The sequence below is a fragment of the Chrysochloris asiatica genome, unplaced genomic scaffold (assembly GCF_000296735.1).
Source record: "Chrysochloris asiatica unplaced genomic scaffold, ChrAsi1.0 scaffold00093, whole genome shotgun sequence".
NCBI lineage: Eukaryota > Metazoa > Chordata > Mammalia > Afrosoricida > Chrysochloridae > Chrysochloris > Chrysochloris asiatica.
The window spans coordinates 11951126-11964291 of NW_006408611.1; the positions used below are offsets into that span (position 1 = coordinate 11951126).

Here is a 13166-nt window from a genome sequence, read left to right on the forward strand (position 1 = left end):
CACCCGATCCGCCATCTTGTTTGTTCTTCCCCATTTACTCTTAAAAATCAAACAGGAGTCTCTCTGATTGGTCAGAACCTGAATACCTCTGAAAGGGAGAAAGAATTACCTATGTGAAAGACTATAATGGGCTGTCAAAGATTCTGGGTTTTTGAGTCTGTAATGTTTCCCATGTCTTCTGCTGAGAATCTTTTTGCTTGAAGGACTTCTTTATATCTGTTTTCTGAAAACTTATTTCAGTTCATTCAGATTACATATATAGCATATATGAAAGAAATATAAACTACTTACTTTTGTATGAAGTCAAGGATAATACATAAAGCAATCAGTCAACTCTGTAAGACCATGAAGATTGCTGCTAGGCTGGACACAGAGTACAACTAAAGACGGTAAGAATTGGAAAGAAGGAAAGGTCCATGGTAGCTGGGGTGTTTGTGTGAGGTTCATGGAGGAGGTGGAGGTGGGACTTGAATTGATGGTACATAAGGGTTTGAATGGGCAAAGAGGGAGATTTGTCAGAAAGGAATGGCATCATAAACCAAGGTACCTAGGTGTAGGATTGTGCAACATGTGGTTAATTAGAAATTTAGGACTAAGTGACGGTGGATTGTCTGCAGGATATGTGTGTGTGTGTGTGTGTGTGCGTGTGCAAGGGCGCATATCTGTGTATGTACAAGGGGGCTTCAACAAGTTTGTGGGAAAATGGAATTAAAAGATAACGGGATTTTTCCACAAACTTTTTGAAGCCCGCTTGTGTATGCATATATTATGTGTGATACATGCATTAATCTAATTTTTAATATATGTGAAACATGTGTATGTATGTATGTTTCACATTCGTATATGAAGAGCCTTCGAAAAGTTCATGGAAAATGTCTGTTATCTTTTAATTCCATTTTTCCATGAAACTAGTTTCCCAAACCAATGGGTTATGTGTTTCAGGGAACTAAAACTACTTGGTCAAGCTATTATGTCTTGGCTAAATTTTGTGATGCGAGAGGCTCATGTGGGAATCTCATTTCATGGATGGCATAATTTTTTGTTTTTGCTGATATCAATATGTTCTGGTACAAAACCAAGGAAAATCATCCTTGATCTAGGCCTTTCTGGAATCTGTCCTTCTCTTACAGCCTTTCATCCTCCTTCCCTACAGGCCGGGGCTTGAAGTCTCATGCTTACATTCACAGTGTCCAGTTCAGCCACCATGTCTTCCTCAACCTCCACACCCTCAAATTTTACTGCCTCCCAGACAACTATGAGATCATCGATTCCTCACTGGAGGATATCACGGTATTGTGTCTGACAGGGCTGGTTTGGGGCCAGTTCTTTTGGGAACCTTCCCAGAATTCTCTTGGAACTATCCATCTTGAGACTAGGGACGACCCTTGGGTTAGGAGAGGTTTCATTCTCTGTGGGTGGAACCAGAGAAACAGTTAAGGTGATCAGGATTCGTAACTGCAACCTGTAGTCTACAACCTTGTAGAAATGTAGCTGAAGAAATAGGACTGCTTTCTAATTGGGGCTAAAACTTTAAAAAATATATATATTTTTAAGCAAAATGTGGAACATTTCTTGTCAGTGGTTAAGGTATTTGTGTCCATTATCCAGGAAACCTGAGGATCAGAGTATGTGGTAGATGGGGTTAAGGCATTTTTGTGAAATTGATCATCCTTTTACATTTTGGTGTAGACTTGTGAATTGGGCTTGGTAGGTTGGACAGTAAATATCAAACTGTTCCCAGCTCTTGACTACTTCTGACATTTGATGTGGCCAGAATGGCCAACATACCCCCTTTGTGACTTGTGCCAAGAGTCACTTGCTGTGCTAAGTGGAGAGCATTGATTAATATTGAAATGGTTGTTTATTTCTTTTCCAGCAAGTGGCTATATATTGATTGTGTTAAAAATCTTGTTTGTTTTTCAAGGAAAGCTAGATGTTCAAAGTTTTTGAAATATTGCTTATGTAGTGCTGCAGGATAAGCACTGGACTGCTAACCACAAGGTTGGTTCAAACTCACCAGTTGGTCCTTGGAAACCATATACAAGGTCGCTGTTAGTTGGAACTGACTCAGCAGCACTTAAAAACAACAAAAACTTATGTTACTTTTAAAGTTTCTTAAGTCTATTAATAATTGAAGTTAAAATTATTATAGACAGAATTTACAAGAGAGGAATTGAAATCAAGATATCAAAGCAAGTTAGTGACTACCATTGTGTAGCACATCTAGATGCCCCACATATCTCTGTAGCTGGGAGGACTCTTGTCCCAAACCTTTAATCACAGGGAGTAATGGGGATCCTTAATCCTGCCCAGAGGCGAGGAGGCAGCCAGCTCCTGAACTGGGTAGATGAGCCTGCTGTGTGTGAGCTCCTGAACTGGGTAGATGGGCGGGCTGTGTGAGCTCATGCCCAGGACTCAAGCTCCTGCTACCTTCAGGAGTAGCACCTTGGTTTCTGGCATTCATTTATCTTGGAGCTGGCCAGATAGCTGAGGTCTGAGGAAGGACCCAGGATTTAGTGATTTGTGGCTATACACAGAAATTCCCTTCTAGATAGCTGTGTGGAGAGGACCTACCCCACATTACCTTTGTCTTTATATTTACTGTTGGGGATCTTTTTGGGTGTGTGATCAGAAGTTCCTGTTCACTTTTTGTGTCTTTGGCTGAAGTTGCTGTTATACACATATCTTATCTATTTTGTGAATTCTGTTTTTAGTCCTCAAACAATGTTCTTGTGTTTACAGTATGTGTTGAAGCCTACTTTCACAAAACAGCAAATTACAAACTTGGACAAGCAAGCCAAATTGTCCCGGGCATATGATGGTACCACTTACCTGCCAGGTATCGTGGGACTGAATAACATAAAGGCCAACGACTATGCCAACGCTGTTCTTCAGGTAGGACTAAGATGGGAACAATGAAACAAAGAGGGTAACCTGGGAATAGTGTGAGAGTCAGCCAAGAGATCACTGCTGCCTTGTTGAAGAATACAGTTGAATGGTCTCCTGGCATTGAGCCCTGCTTGGCCCCTACTTGTGTCTTTGTACTGTGATGAGCAGTATATTCCTGTGACTACTCCAGGGACTGTTGCCAAGTTGTGAGGCCTTTTTTTAGCCTCCAGGCTCATGGCCTTGGAGTGTTGTAGGGAATGAGGGATAGAATCTTGGTGTTGCCTGGAGATACCAAAAAAGAAACAGGTATGTAGATAATGCATTTTTAAAGTGGTGCAGATGTTCAGTGTCTCAGCTGTCAGATGTCTCATTCTTGCTCCTGTACTTTTATGCTTTCAAATGGGAAAGGCAGAAAGCCAAAGTTTTCTTATTTTCAATGAAAAGTTCTCTCTTTTTTTTTAAATTACAGAATATGTACACATTATGAAAAAGAAAATGTTGGTAAGCACAAGACAGAGTATGAAAATTGACAGCAATATTCGCTTCATTCAACAACAAAAAATTGATTTAAAAAATTGCAAACATAGCTTCATTGGGGGAGAACTGTATAAAGTATAAAGGGAAAGTTTTGTTCTTTCCCTTCCCCAGTGCTCTACCCCAAGGAGCTCTGGTAGCGTAGTGGTTACGAATCGGGCTGCAAACCTTAAGGTCAGCGGTTTGAAACTACCAGCCGCTCCGCTGGAGAAAGATGAGGCTTTCTACTCCCGTAAAGATTTACACCCTCGGAAACCCTGTACATGGTCGCTATGGGTCGGAACCGACTCGACGGCACTTAACAACAACAACAACAACAACAACAGCAGTGCTCTACCCCAGAGTAGTTAACAGGGCATAGACTTCGAGAACTTTTTTAGACATAGTCACACATTTAGGATGTTCTGTCATGCAGCAATATGATTTATCTTGCCATTCCTAATACCTGTCTCAGCATTTATTTTCTCTACTACCTGGTGCTTCAGTCAAAATCCTACAGTCTTGTGCTACTTATTACACTGTTACATTTTGGTATATTTCTTTTCTGGACTTTTTAAAGTGTATACAATTGTAGGTTTTTTAATTGATATAGTAACATAGTATATATAAGGATCCTTGGTGGTACAGTGGTTAAAGTGGTCAGCTGCTAACTGAAAGGTCTGAGGTTTGAACCCACCAGTTGCTGTGTGGGAGAAAGATGTGGCACTCTGCTTCTATAAAGTGGAAACCCCATTGGGACAGTAATGTTCTGTCCTATAGGGTGTTGTGAATCAGAATTAATTTGATGGTTATGGATTCTAATATACATATGCATCTAGCTGTTTTTGTTAAGTGCTGTCAAGTCAGTTCTGACTCTCAGTGACTGTATAGGGTTTCTAAGGAGTGGCTGGTGGATTTGATATACTGATCTTGCATTTAGCGCTCCAGTGCTTATCTTACAGCACCACACCAGGGCTCTACATAAGCTGCTGCTGCTGCAGAGTAAGTTCCAACTCATAGCTCCTCTGTATAGGGCTTCCAAGGCTGTTCATCTTCTGGAGAACAGAAAGCCTCATCTTTGTCCTGTGGACTAACTGATGGATTTGAACTGTTGACCTTGTGGTTAGCAGCCTAAGGCATAGCTGCAATATGGGAGCCATGTCTGACGTCCCCTGGCTTCACAAAGGGGAAATTCAATCAAACTCAAAAATCTCTCCAAAGCCAATTCCTGTGAATACATGCCTCCACCCTATAATGATCGTTACCCTCTTCTGACACCAACATCCCTCCCACAGCACTCTGTGCTTCACATCTGGGTTCAATAATCCATTGCAACAGCCACACCAAACATAACAATACTCAAGAGTTGTAGGGAAATGAACAGGTTACAATTCAGGATCAAAACCAACTCAGGATGCAGCATTTTTCCAATCAGGCACATGTCTTGTCTGCCATATTGCAGGCACACCTCACTCATCTTTGGTTTCCCAGCCATGTGGCCCCTTGGCTTCTGCCCTGTTCAGACAGATGTTACAAAGCTCTTTTAGCTAGTCAGAATGCTCAAAGGGCACATTCTACAAGCCAGTCTCCTGCCCTTAAGCACTCAGCCTTACTCAGTCCCTGGGCCTAGAGCCTGCAGCTGCTCTGTCTCTCCATGCCACTGCCTCTGCCTCTGCCTCTGCCTTCACCTCTGCTGTCGCTGCTTTTCTAGGTGGGTATCTCATGTTTCTCTCATGTTCATTCTTGATGGACCTGGAATCTTCTGTTCCTGCTTCTGAGATGGATCTTAGTTGGACAGCAAAATTAACCAATCTCAGCCTTAGAATCCTGTACACCTTATTTGCATGGTCTTACTCAATCACTTGGTGGGAATTAAGACATTAGATAGAAAAACCATATCAAGTAAATTCACGGTACCACAGTAACCCACTATGTTTCCAGGACTCTACTATATTTAATTTTAAAATATACTATGAAATCAATAAATATTCTGCAACATTTGAAAAAGTTATTTACATTAATAAATATTTGCTTATTTTTAGAAAAAGCCACAATACACATTCAAATACTTGAGTCTGCCAGAATCATATCCCTGCTTTCACCATTCTAGGTGTGTGTGTGTAAATATGTACAGCAAAACATATACCCATTCAGCAGTTTTTGCATGTGCTGTTCATTGGCGTAGTCATGTACTTCACATTGTGTTTGCATTCTCCCTATCTCTGCCCATACTGTTACACCACCATTGATTTCGACTCTTTGCCCCTTCAAGTTCTCACCTGTAACAAACCACATGTCAACTACACGAGACCAACAAAGCAATGTTGGCTCCAGACCAAATATGAGAAGATAGGGAGGGACAGGGAAACCAGATAAATGGAGACAAGGAACCCAGAGAGGAAAGAGGAAGAGTGCTGACACGTTGAGGGATTGCGCCTTAAGCCATAAAACAATTTATGTATGAACTATTGGTTGGGAAAACTAATTTGCTTTGTAAACTGTCACCTAAAACACTGGAAAATGTTAACGAAAAAACCATTGTTCTCATCTGTGCTTTAAAGTTACTGTTGTAAATTTGATCTCATATAGATAATTCTGTAAAAGAATACTGTGCTCAAGCAAACATTCCTTGTTAATTGTTGTTTAGTTTAAAGATGACTTTATGGGATAGTTTTAACTCAAGGTGTAAAAATTATTTCCAGGCAATAAATTTGGGGTTTTTACGGCAAGTCTGGTTTTTATGAGAAGTTTAAGTTGTTGTACATTTTCCCTCCTCTTGATCAAGATCCATATTTTGGGTCCTGGATTCAGATGCTCAGTAATGTAGCCAGGCACTATCCATTTTTTCTGGTTTCATAGCAATAGAGTGTAGCATTCTTAATGATTTCATGTATCATTTTATTAATGAATTATAATGTATTTAACATATCACCTACACTTATATTAATGCAATTAGGGCCTAGATTCTATGTTGTAGGAGGTTGGCAGCAATTTGCAAATTTACTAGCACCACACAAGAGTGTTCTGTGCCTTACATCGTCCCTGGATCATTTATCACTGGGTTTGATACTCTTATTTGTATTATTGCTCTTTTGTCCAGATAGGCCTGGTTTTAGGGCATGGAAGCCAGAGAGCAACCTCTTTACACAGTGTGTATAACTGAGAATTAGAAAAAACGCTTATTCATACTTTGCTGAGAGAAACTTTTTTTTAAAAAGTAGTTATTCTCTAAGGAAAAAGTCTTGTTTCTTGATTGGGGCTAAGCTGGTAGAGGATCTCTCTTTTTTTTTTTATTTGAATGATTTATTGTGTATTGAGTGATCGTTTACATGGGGGAACATTAGTTTTACATTCATTCTATCCTATATCGTTTCATTGCCTTAATTACCCTCCCATCCATGCATCATCCCCCAACAAAAGGGTATACCTTGCATGTCTCTCTGCCCCTCCCACCCCTGTCCTTAGCACCCAGCCCCTTTCCTTCTCTGGGTTAGAGGCTCTCTTGATCACTTCTGATTATGGTTCTAATGCTGACAGTGTCTTGAGTTCTTTCCCAGAGGCACATGGATTTATTGTGTTTGATAGAAACTCTTGTCTTTTCTAAGTGGACTGTCTCACCCAAGAAACTGGGTTCATAGTCAGTACAGAGCTGGTGAAGACTCGTGAACCCATGAAGAAGGGACCTTGGGGGTGGGGGGCGGTACTGTTTTCCTACTTAACATCTGTTCCAAGCTCTTTTTTATAGCTCAGGCTGCAAGCATGTGTTCTTCCTCAACTAGCATACATGGCTGTTCTTTGTCTTTGCTTAATGAGGTCAAATTTAATTTTGTTCTCCTAAATTTTTTGACCACTTTACATTATAACAGGATGTTTGTATCATTTTATTATCACTCTGTCAACACCAGATTTTAGGAAAACATCAAATATTAAGATGATTGGAGTTGTGTTCTCCAGATAGTTACCAGTATGCTGCCTCAGCAAAAATGGGTGACGAAGATAGAGTATTAAGGTTTCTAGCCTTCAATTCTTATGAATCCAGATTTAGTCACAAGCATAATTATAGTAAAATAAATTATTAAATAAGTTGGTTTATGGATAGGGATTTGAATGAACTTTTTTCTCATATGTGCGTCAACAAAATATCTGCAGAACTGGACTTCATGTGAAACTGAAAGGGCAGGCTATTCCTAAAGTGTGAATGCTGGGTACGATTCTTGGCTTCATTTCCTTCTGACTCTAAGGTCATTGCAGGCACGGCCCAGGGTTCTATAGGAACAACTTTGATGGGAGGAGCCTTGACTCCATGGGGTCCTGCAAAGGGACTTCAGGCTAATGGTGAAGGTTTGACTTCTAGGCTCTGTCTAACGTTCCTCCTCTCCGGAACTACTTCCTGGAAGAAGACAATTATAAGAACATCAAGCGCCCTCCTGGAGATATCATGTTCCTGTTGGTACAGCGTTTTGGAGAGCTGATGAGAAAGCTTTGGAACCCTCGGAATTTTAAGGCACATGTCTCTCCCCATGAAATGCTTCAGGCTGTAGTCCTATGCAGCAAGAAGACTTTTCAGATCACCAAGCAAGGTAAGAAACAAGTCATTCTTGTTGAACAAACTTATTTTTCTCTTTTAGGTGCTCCCTTTCTGTTGGAGAAAAAAGTTATATAACAAGATAGCTACAGAGTGGTCAGAGTCCTGGTGTGGTACTGTAGAGTAAGCAGCACTGGACTGTGCAAGGTCGGTGGTTCAAACCCACCAGCCGGTCCTCAGAAATGCCATACAGGGTCTCTGAGTGGCACTTAACAACAACAGCACAGTGTTGAGTGCTGATAGAGGAAGCAGAGTATGCTATGGGAGCATGGGGCAAGGACCGCCATTCTAACGTGGGAGATAGACCGTGGATTAGAGTGCCAAGAAAGACCCCTGAGTTGTTGGTAGGGGGAAAGGGAGGTTGACTGGGAGGAAGGACATTCCAGGTCTTTTAGAGTGCCAAGAAAGACCCCTGAGTTGTTGGTAGGGGGAAAGGGAGGTTGACTGGGAGGAAGGACATTCCAGGTCTTTTAGAGTGCCAAGAAAGACCCCTGAGTTGTTGGTAGGGGGAAAGGGAGGTTGACTGGGAGGAAGGACATTCCAGGTCTGAGCACCATGGACAGAGGAATGGAGGCGCAGGAGAGCCTGACTCAGCTAGAACACACTGCAAGTGACAGGACCCCAGGACTCTAGGGGGCAGTGTGGAGGGTTGAGGTGGTGGTCAGAGCTAGGTTGTATTGGGTTTCTGTGTCACTACAAGGCTGGTAGCGTAGTGGTTACGAATCGGGCTGTGATCCGCAAGGTCAGCAGTTCTAAAGTACCAGTGGTTCCACGGGAGAAAGATGAGGCTTTTTGCTCCTGTAAAGATTTACAGCCTTGGAAACCCTGTGCAGGGTTGCTGTGAGTTGGAACCGACTTCACGGCACTTAACAACAACAACAAGAAGGAATTTGAGCCCCAGTGGCGCTGTAGGGTAAGCACTAACTTCAGCGTTGGCAGTTCAAATCCACCAGCTGCTCCACAGGAGATAGACGAGGCTTTTTGCTCCCACAAAGTCTTACAGCCTTGGAAACCCTATACAGGGGTCTCTGTGAGTCTGAATCAATATGGTGGCTGTGGGTTTGGTTTGGTTTGGGCATAAGGAAGTTAGTTTATACTTGACAATAGCGGAGAATCAGTGCAAACTTTAAAGTGAAGGTTGTTGTTAAGTGCCGTCGAGTCGGTTCCGACCCATAGCGACCCTGTACAGGGTTTTCTAGGGTGTAAATCTTTACGGGAGTAGAAAGTCTCATCTTTCTCCCGCGGAGCGGCTGGTAGTTTCAAACCACTGACCTTCAGGTTCGCAGCCCGATTCGTAACCACTACGCTACCAGAGCTCCATCAGATTTACATTTTAAAAGCATTGCCCTGATTGAGGGTGAGTTAGCGGGGACATGTAATGATTCTTCAGCCTTGAAGATTCTCAGATACTAAGCCATTGCTGTTGATTTAGTTCCGACTCATAGCAACCCTACAGAATGGAGTAGAGCTACTCCATGGGCTTTACTCATCTTCCTCCCGTGGATTTCTTCAGGTCCCTACGGAAAGGAGAAACAGAAGATTTTAAGTAGGTAAGGGCAGCCATGGGGCCTTGGAGCCTTTTGTTGTTGTTGTGAAGTGCTGTAGAGTCGGTTCCGACCCATAGCGACCCTGTATAGGGTTTCTGAGGAGCAGCTGGTGAGCTTGAACCGCCGACCTTGCAGTTCAAACAGCTTTGCAGTCTGGTGCATTGACCCACAGCGCCACACCAGGACTCCTTAGGGTAGTAAATAATAGGAGACAATTTGGAATGGATAAGGTTGAGATGATTGCATTTTCTAGCACAGTGGATTCTTTTCTCCTATCATAGCCAAAAGGAGCTCTGGTAGCGTAATGGTTACGAATCAGGCTGCAAGCCGCAAGGTCAGCAGTTGGAAACTACCAGCTGCACCATAGGAGAAAGATGAGGCTTTCTGCTCCCGTAAAGATTTACAGCCTCAGAAACCCTGTTCAGGGTCTCTATGAGTTGGAACCAATTCCATGGCACATAACAACAACAACAATAATCATAGCCAAATGCCAGTAATTACATTGTCCTGTAAATGTTGTTTCCCCATGTCGCAGAGACCTAGCCAGGTGTTCACTGCTTAGTGTTTAGTCATTTGAAGAGGTTCTTGCTGCGAGAAAAGAAAAGCATATATTATGCAAGCATAGTATGTGAATGAAGTAGGAACGTCATTGGGGACTTATCAGAGGCCTTTGACATTAGGAAGGCATACTAAAGCTCATGAGATTTTAATTGGACGGGCAAAGAGTAAAATTGAGGCAAATCCTAGTTCTTCTGGAAATTGTCTGGGTGGCAGACTCCTTAGACACCCACCTCAGAGATTAGTAGGAATTTCACTCGTGCTGCTTCCCAGAAACCCTTAGACTCCACCCTAGAGCCATTTCAGTCATGGTGCAGAGAAAAGGCTTCTTCCTGCCTGTCTTGCAACGAATTCTTGTAAGCTAGAGCAGAGAAGCAGGAAGTCTGAGCTTATTGGGTTAGAAATACAGGTACGGAGTAGAGATGACAATTTTAGGTTCTGGTATAGTGGTGCTATGGGCTAGGCTTTGGACTGCTAACCACAAGGTAAGTGGTTCAAACCCACCAGCTGCTTCATGTGGAAAAGATGAGGTGGTCTGCTCTTGGAAAGACTTACAGTCTTGGAAACCCTTTATAGGATCACTGTGAGTTGGAAAAATCTTGATGGTGGTAGGTTTGTGCTTGTGGTATGGATCAGAGTTGGACAATAGGAAGAATGCAGCATCAGAATTGGAGGAAGACTCACTAATAATTTGCCATAGAAAGGATGACTCAGTCTTGCTTGCTGAAAGTGAAGAGGACTTGAAGCACTTGCTGATATAGTAGAACAAAGCTACTATCTACAGTATTGATTACACCTCAACATAAAACAAAAATATGCACAATTGGACCAAAAAGCAGCATCATGATAAACAGAGAAAAGATTGAAGATGTCAGGGATTTCCTTTTACTTGGATCCACAATCAGTGCCTATGAAAACCAGCATTCAAATTAAATGACGTATTACATTGTGCAAATCTGCTGCAAAAGATCTCTTTAAAATGTTAAAAGAACAAATGTGTGTCACCTTGAAGAATGAGGTGTACCTAACCCAAGCCATAGTTATTTTCGTTTACTTCATATGCATGTGAAAGATGGACAATAAATGAAGAAGACCAAAGTACAATCGGTGCATTTGGATTATGGTATTGTGGGAAATACTGAATACACCACGGATTGCCAGAAGAATGAGCAAACCTGTCTTGGAAGGAGTACAGCCAAAAGCAGGTATGACAAGAGTTTGTCTCGTGGATGATAAGAGACCAGTCCCTGGAGAGGGATATTATATTTGGTACAGTAGAGGTTTAGCATAAAAGAGGAAGACCCTCAACGCGATGGATTGATGCAGTGACAGTGGGCTGGAGAATAGGAACGGTTATGAGAATGGTGCAGAACTGGGCAGTTCCACTGTACATCTTGACACTATGAGTTGAAACCAACTGGACAGCACCTAACATCAGCATGTAGATTAGAAGAGATAGTAAAGAGTGGAAGCCAAGGGCTTGATTTTGAAGAATGCCAACATTTGGTGACCAGCTGGAGGTGTAGGTAATAGGGACAAGGTGACATGGCCAGAGAGGAAGAAGGAAAACCTGGGATGTGGAGTTGTACCAACCAAGGTGTGGGTTTATGTATGCAGTGCCTCCCAGCTTTGACATGTCCCACCCTTCCTTTTTTCCCAGGGGATGGAGTCGACTTTCTGTCCTGGTTTCTGAATGCCCTGCACTCAGCTCTGGGGGGCACAAAGAAGAAAAAGAAGAGTAAGTTATATTACTTGTGAGACGGAGCTCTTTATTGTGCTCCCTTTAAAAAATATTGTGACTTCTCATCCACTTGTTCACTTTGTCTTTGTGTCTGTGGATGCATGTATGGGGGTGGGAAGATAATATACACATGGGCTGAATTTTGCTTCTAAATAGGCTCATTTTTGATAGAATATGGCCATGTTTTCAGTAAGTAGAAATGAACAAAATCAAGCCTTAGAAATTCTGGCCCATTTCAAACAGAGAAACTAGACTCCTAGTTTCCTGCTTTTGTGGTAGTTAATATGAGGAGGCCTCAGTGGTGGCCTGGCTGAAATTGAGGGCTCCAGCAGACTAAAACCTAGTTCCTCACCCTGAACCTGTATGTGGGGGAATGATGCTGGCCTCCATAATGAGTTTCAGACTTTTGAGTCCCTGTGTCCCTCAGCAGTTCACATTGACTTATTGGTAATAAGATGTTTTCTTGAATGCCACTGGTAGCTCCTAGCTTACGTGCTGTAGCCCTTGGTGAGTCAGCTGGGAACCTAATGCTATTCTCTTCTTTCGTGGTGAACATGTCATCAGTGTTCAGATGGTGATGGCATTGGTGTTATCTTTTTAATTTTTTTAAAGTGTGTTTTTTTTTTTTTTTTTTGTATGTGAATGAAGTGAAGATCTGCAGAGCAAATCATCAGTTTTACATCCAACAAATTCTACACTGTATTTCATCTCAGTGATTGCAATCCGCGTCTTAGCATTGGTGGTTTCTTGGTGTGCTCTTTTCTCTAGCTGGCCCTTCCACCTCTCTTGGTGTCTTCAGCCTGTGCTTACCCTCTGAGTTCTCTAACTTGTGTCCTATCAGGGTCCTTAAATCCACTGTCTCATTAATTTGGTTCTGTTCTCCATCCCCTTGATCTGTCATTTCCCTTTTGTGTCCAGTATAGTCTCAACATTGTCTTCCTTTTCAGACAGCATATGAGGGGCTTCAAAAAAGTTCTTGGGAAAATTCCATTATCTTTCTATTCCATTTTTCCTATGAATCTTTTTTTTGTTTTTAAGGTTTTTATTGTGGATTGAGTGAAAGTTTACAGGGCAGATCATCCAGTTTTACATTCAGCAAATCATATACCTTGTTTCATTACAATGATTATAATCCCCTTCATGCATCATCAGTTAACAGTATTTCTGTCTATTCACTTTAGCTTTTTTTTTAAATTCAGGCATATATAATAATTTACATCTCCAAAGGGCACATTCTGCAAGTCTGCCTCCTGGCCACCAGCTCTTAGTCCCTCTCTTCCCATGAATCTAAAGTCCTCAGCCGCTCCCCTCTCCATGACCCCATCTCTGCCTC

At 42.1% G+C, this 13166-nt stretch overlaps 1 protein-coding gene across 2 annotated transcripts in view; it reads left to right on the top strand.

The window, feature by feature from the left end:
* The window catches only part of USP39 (ubiquitin specific peptidase 39), a 58251-nt gene that overhangs the window by 11481 nt on the left and 33604 nt on the right, over positions 1-13166 (top strand). For both annotated transcript variants that reach the window (XM_006866600.1, XM_006866601.1), the window contains exons 4-7: positions 1154-1290; positions 2743-2895; positions 7757-7982; positions 11753-11830. In XM_006866600.1, the coding sequence (XP_006866662.1) occupies positions 1154-1290; positions 2743-2895; positions 7757-7982; positions 11753-11830 (594 nt within the window). The remainder of the gene's footprint in view (positions 1-1153; positions 1291-2742; positions 2896-7756; positions 7983-11752; positions 11831-13166) is intronic.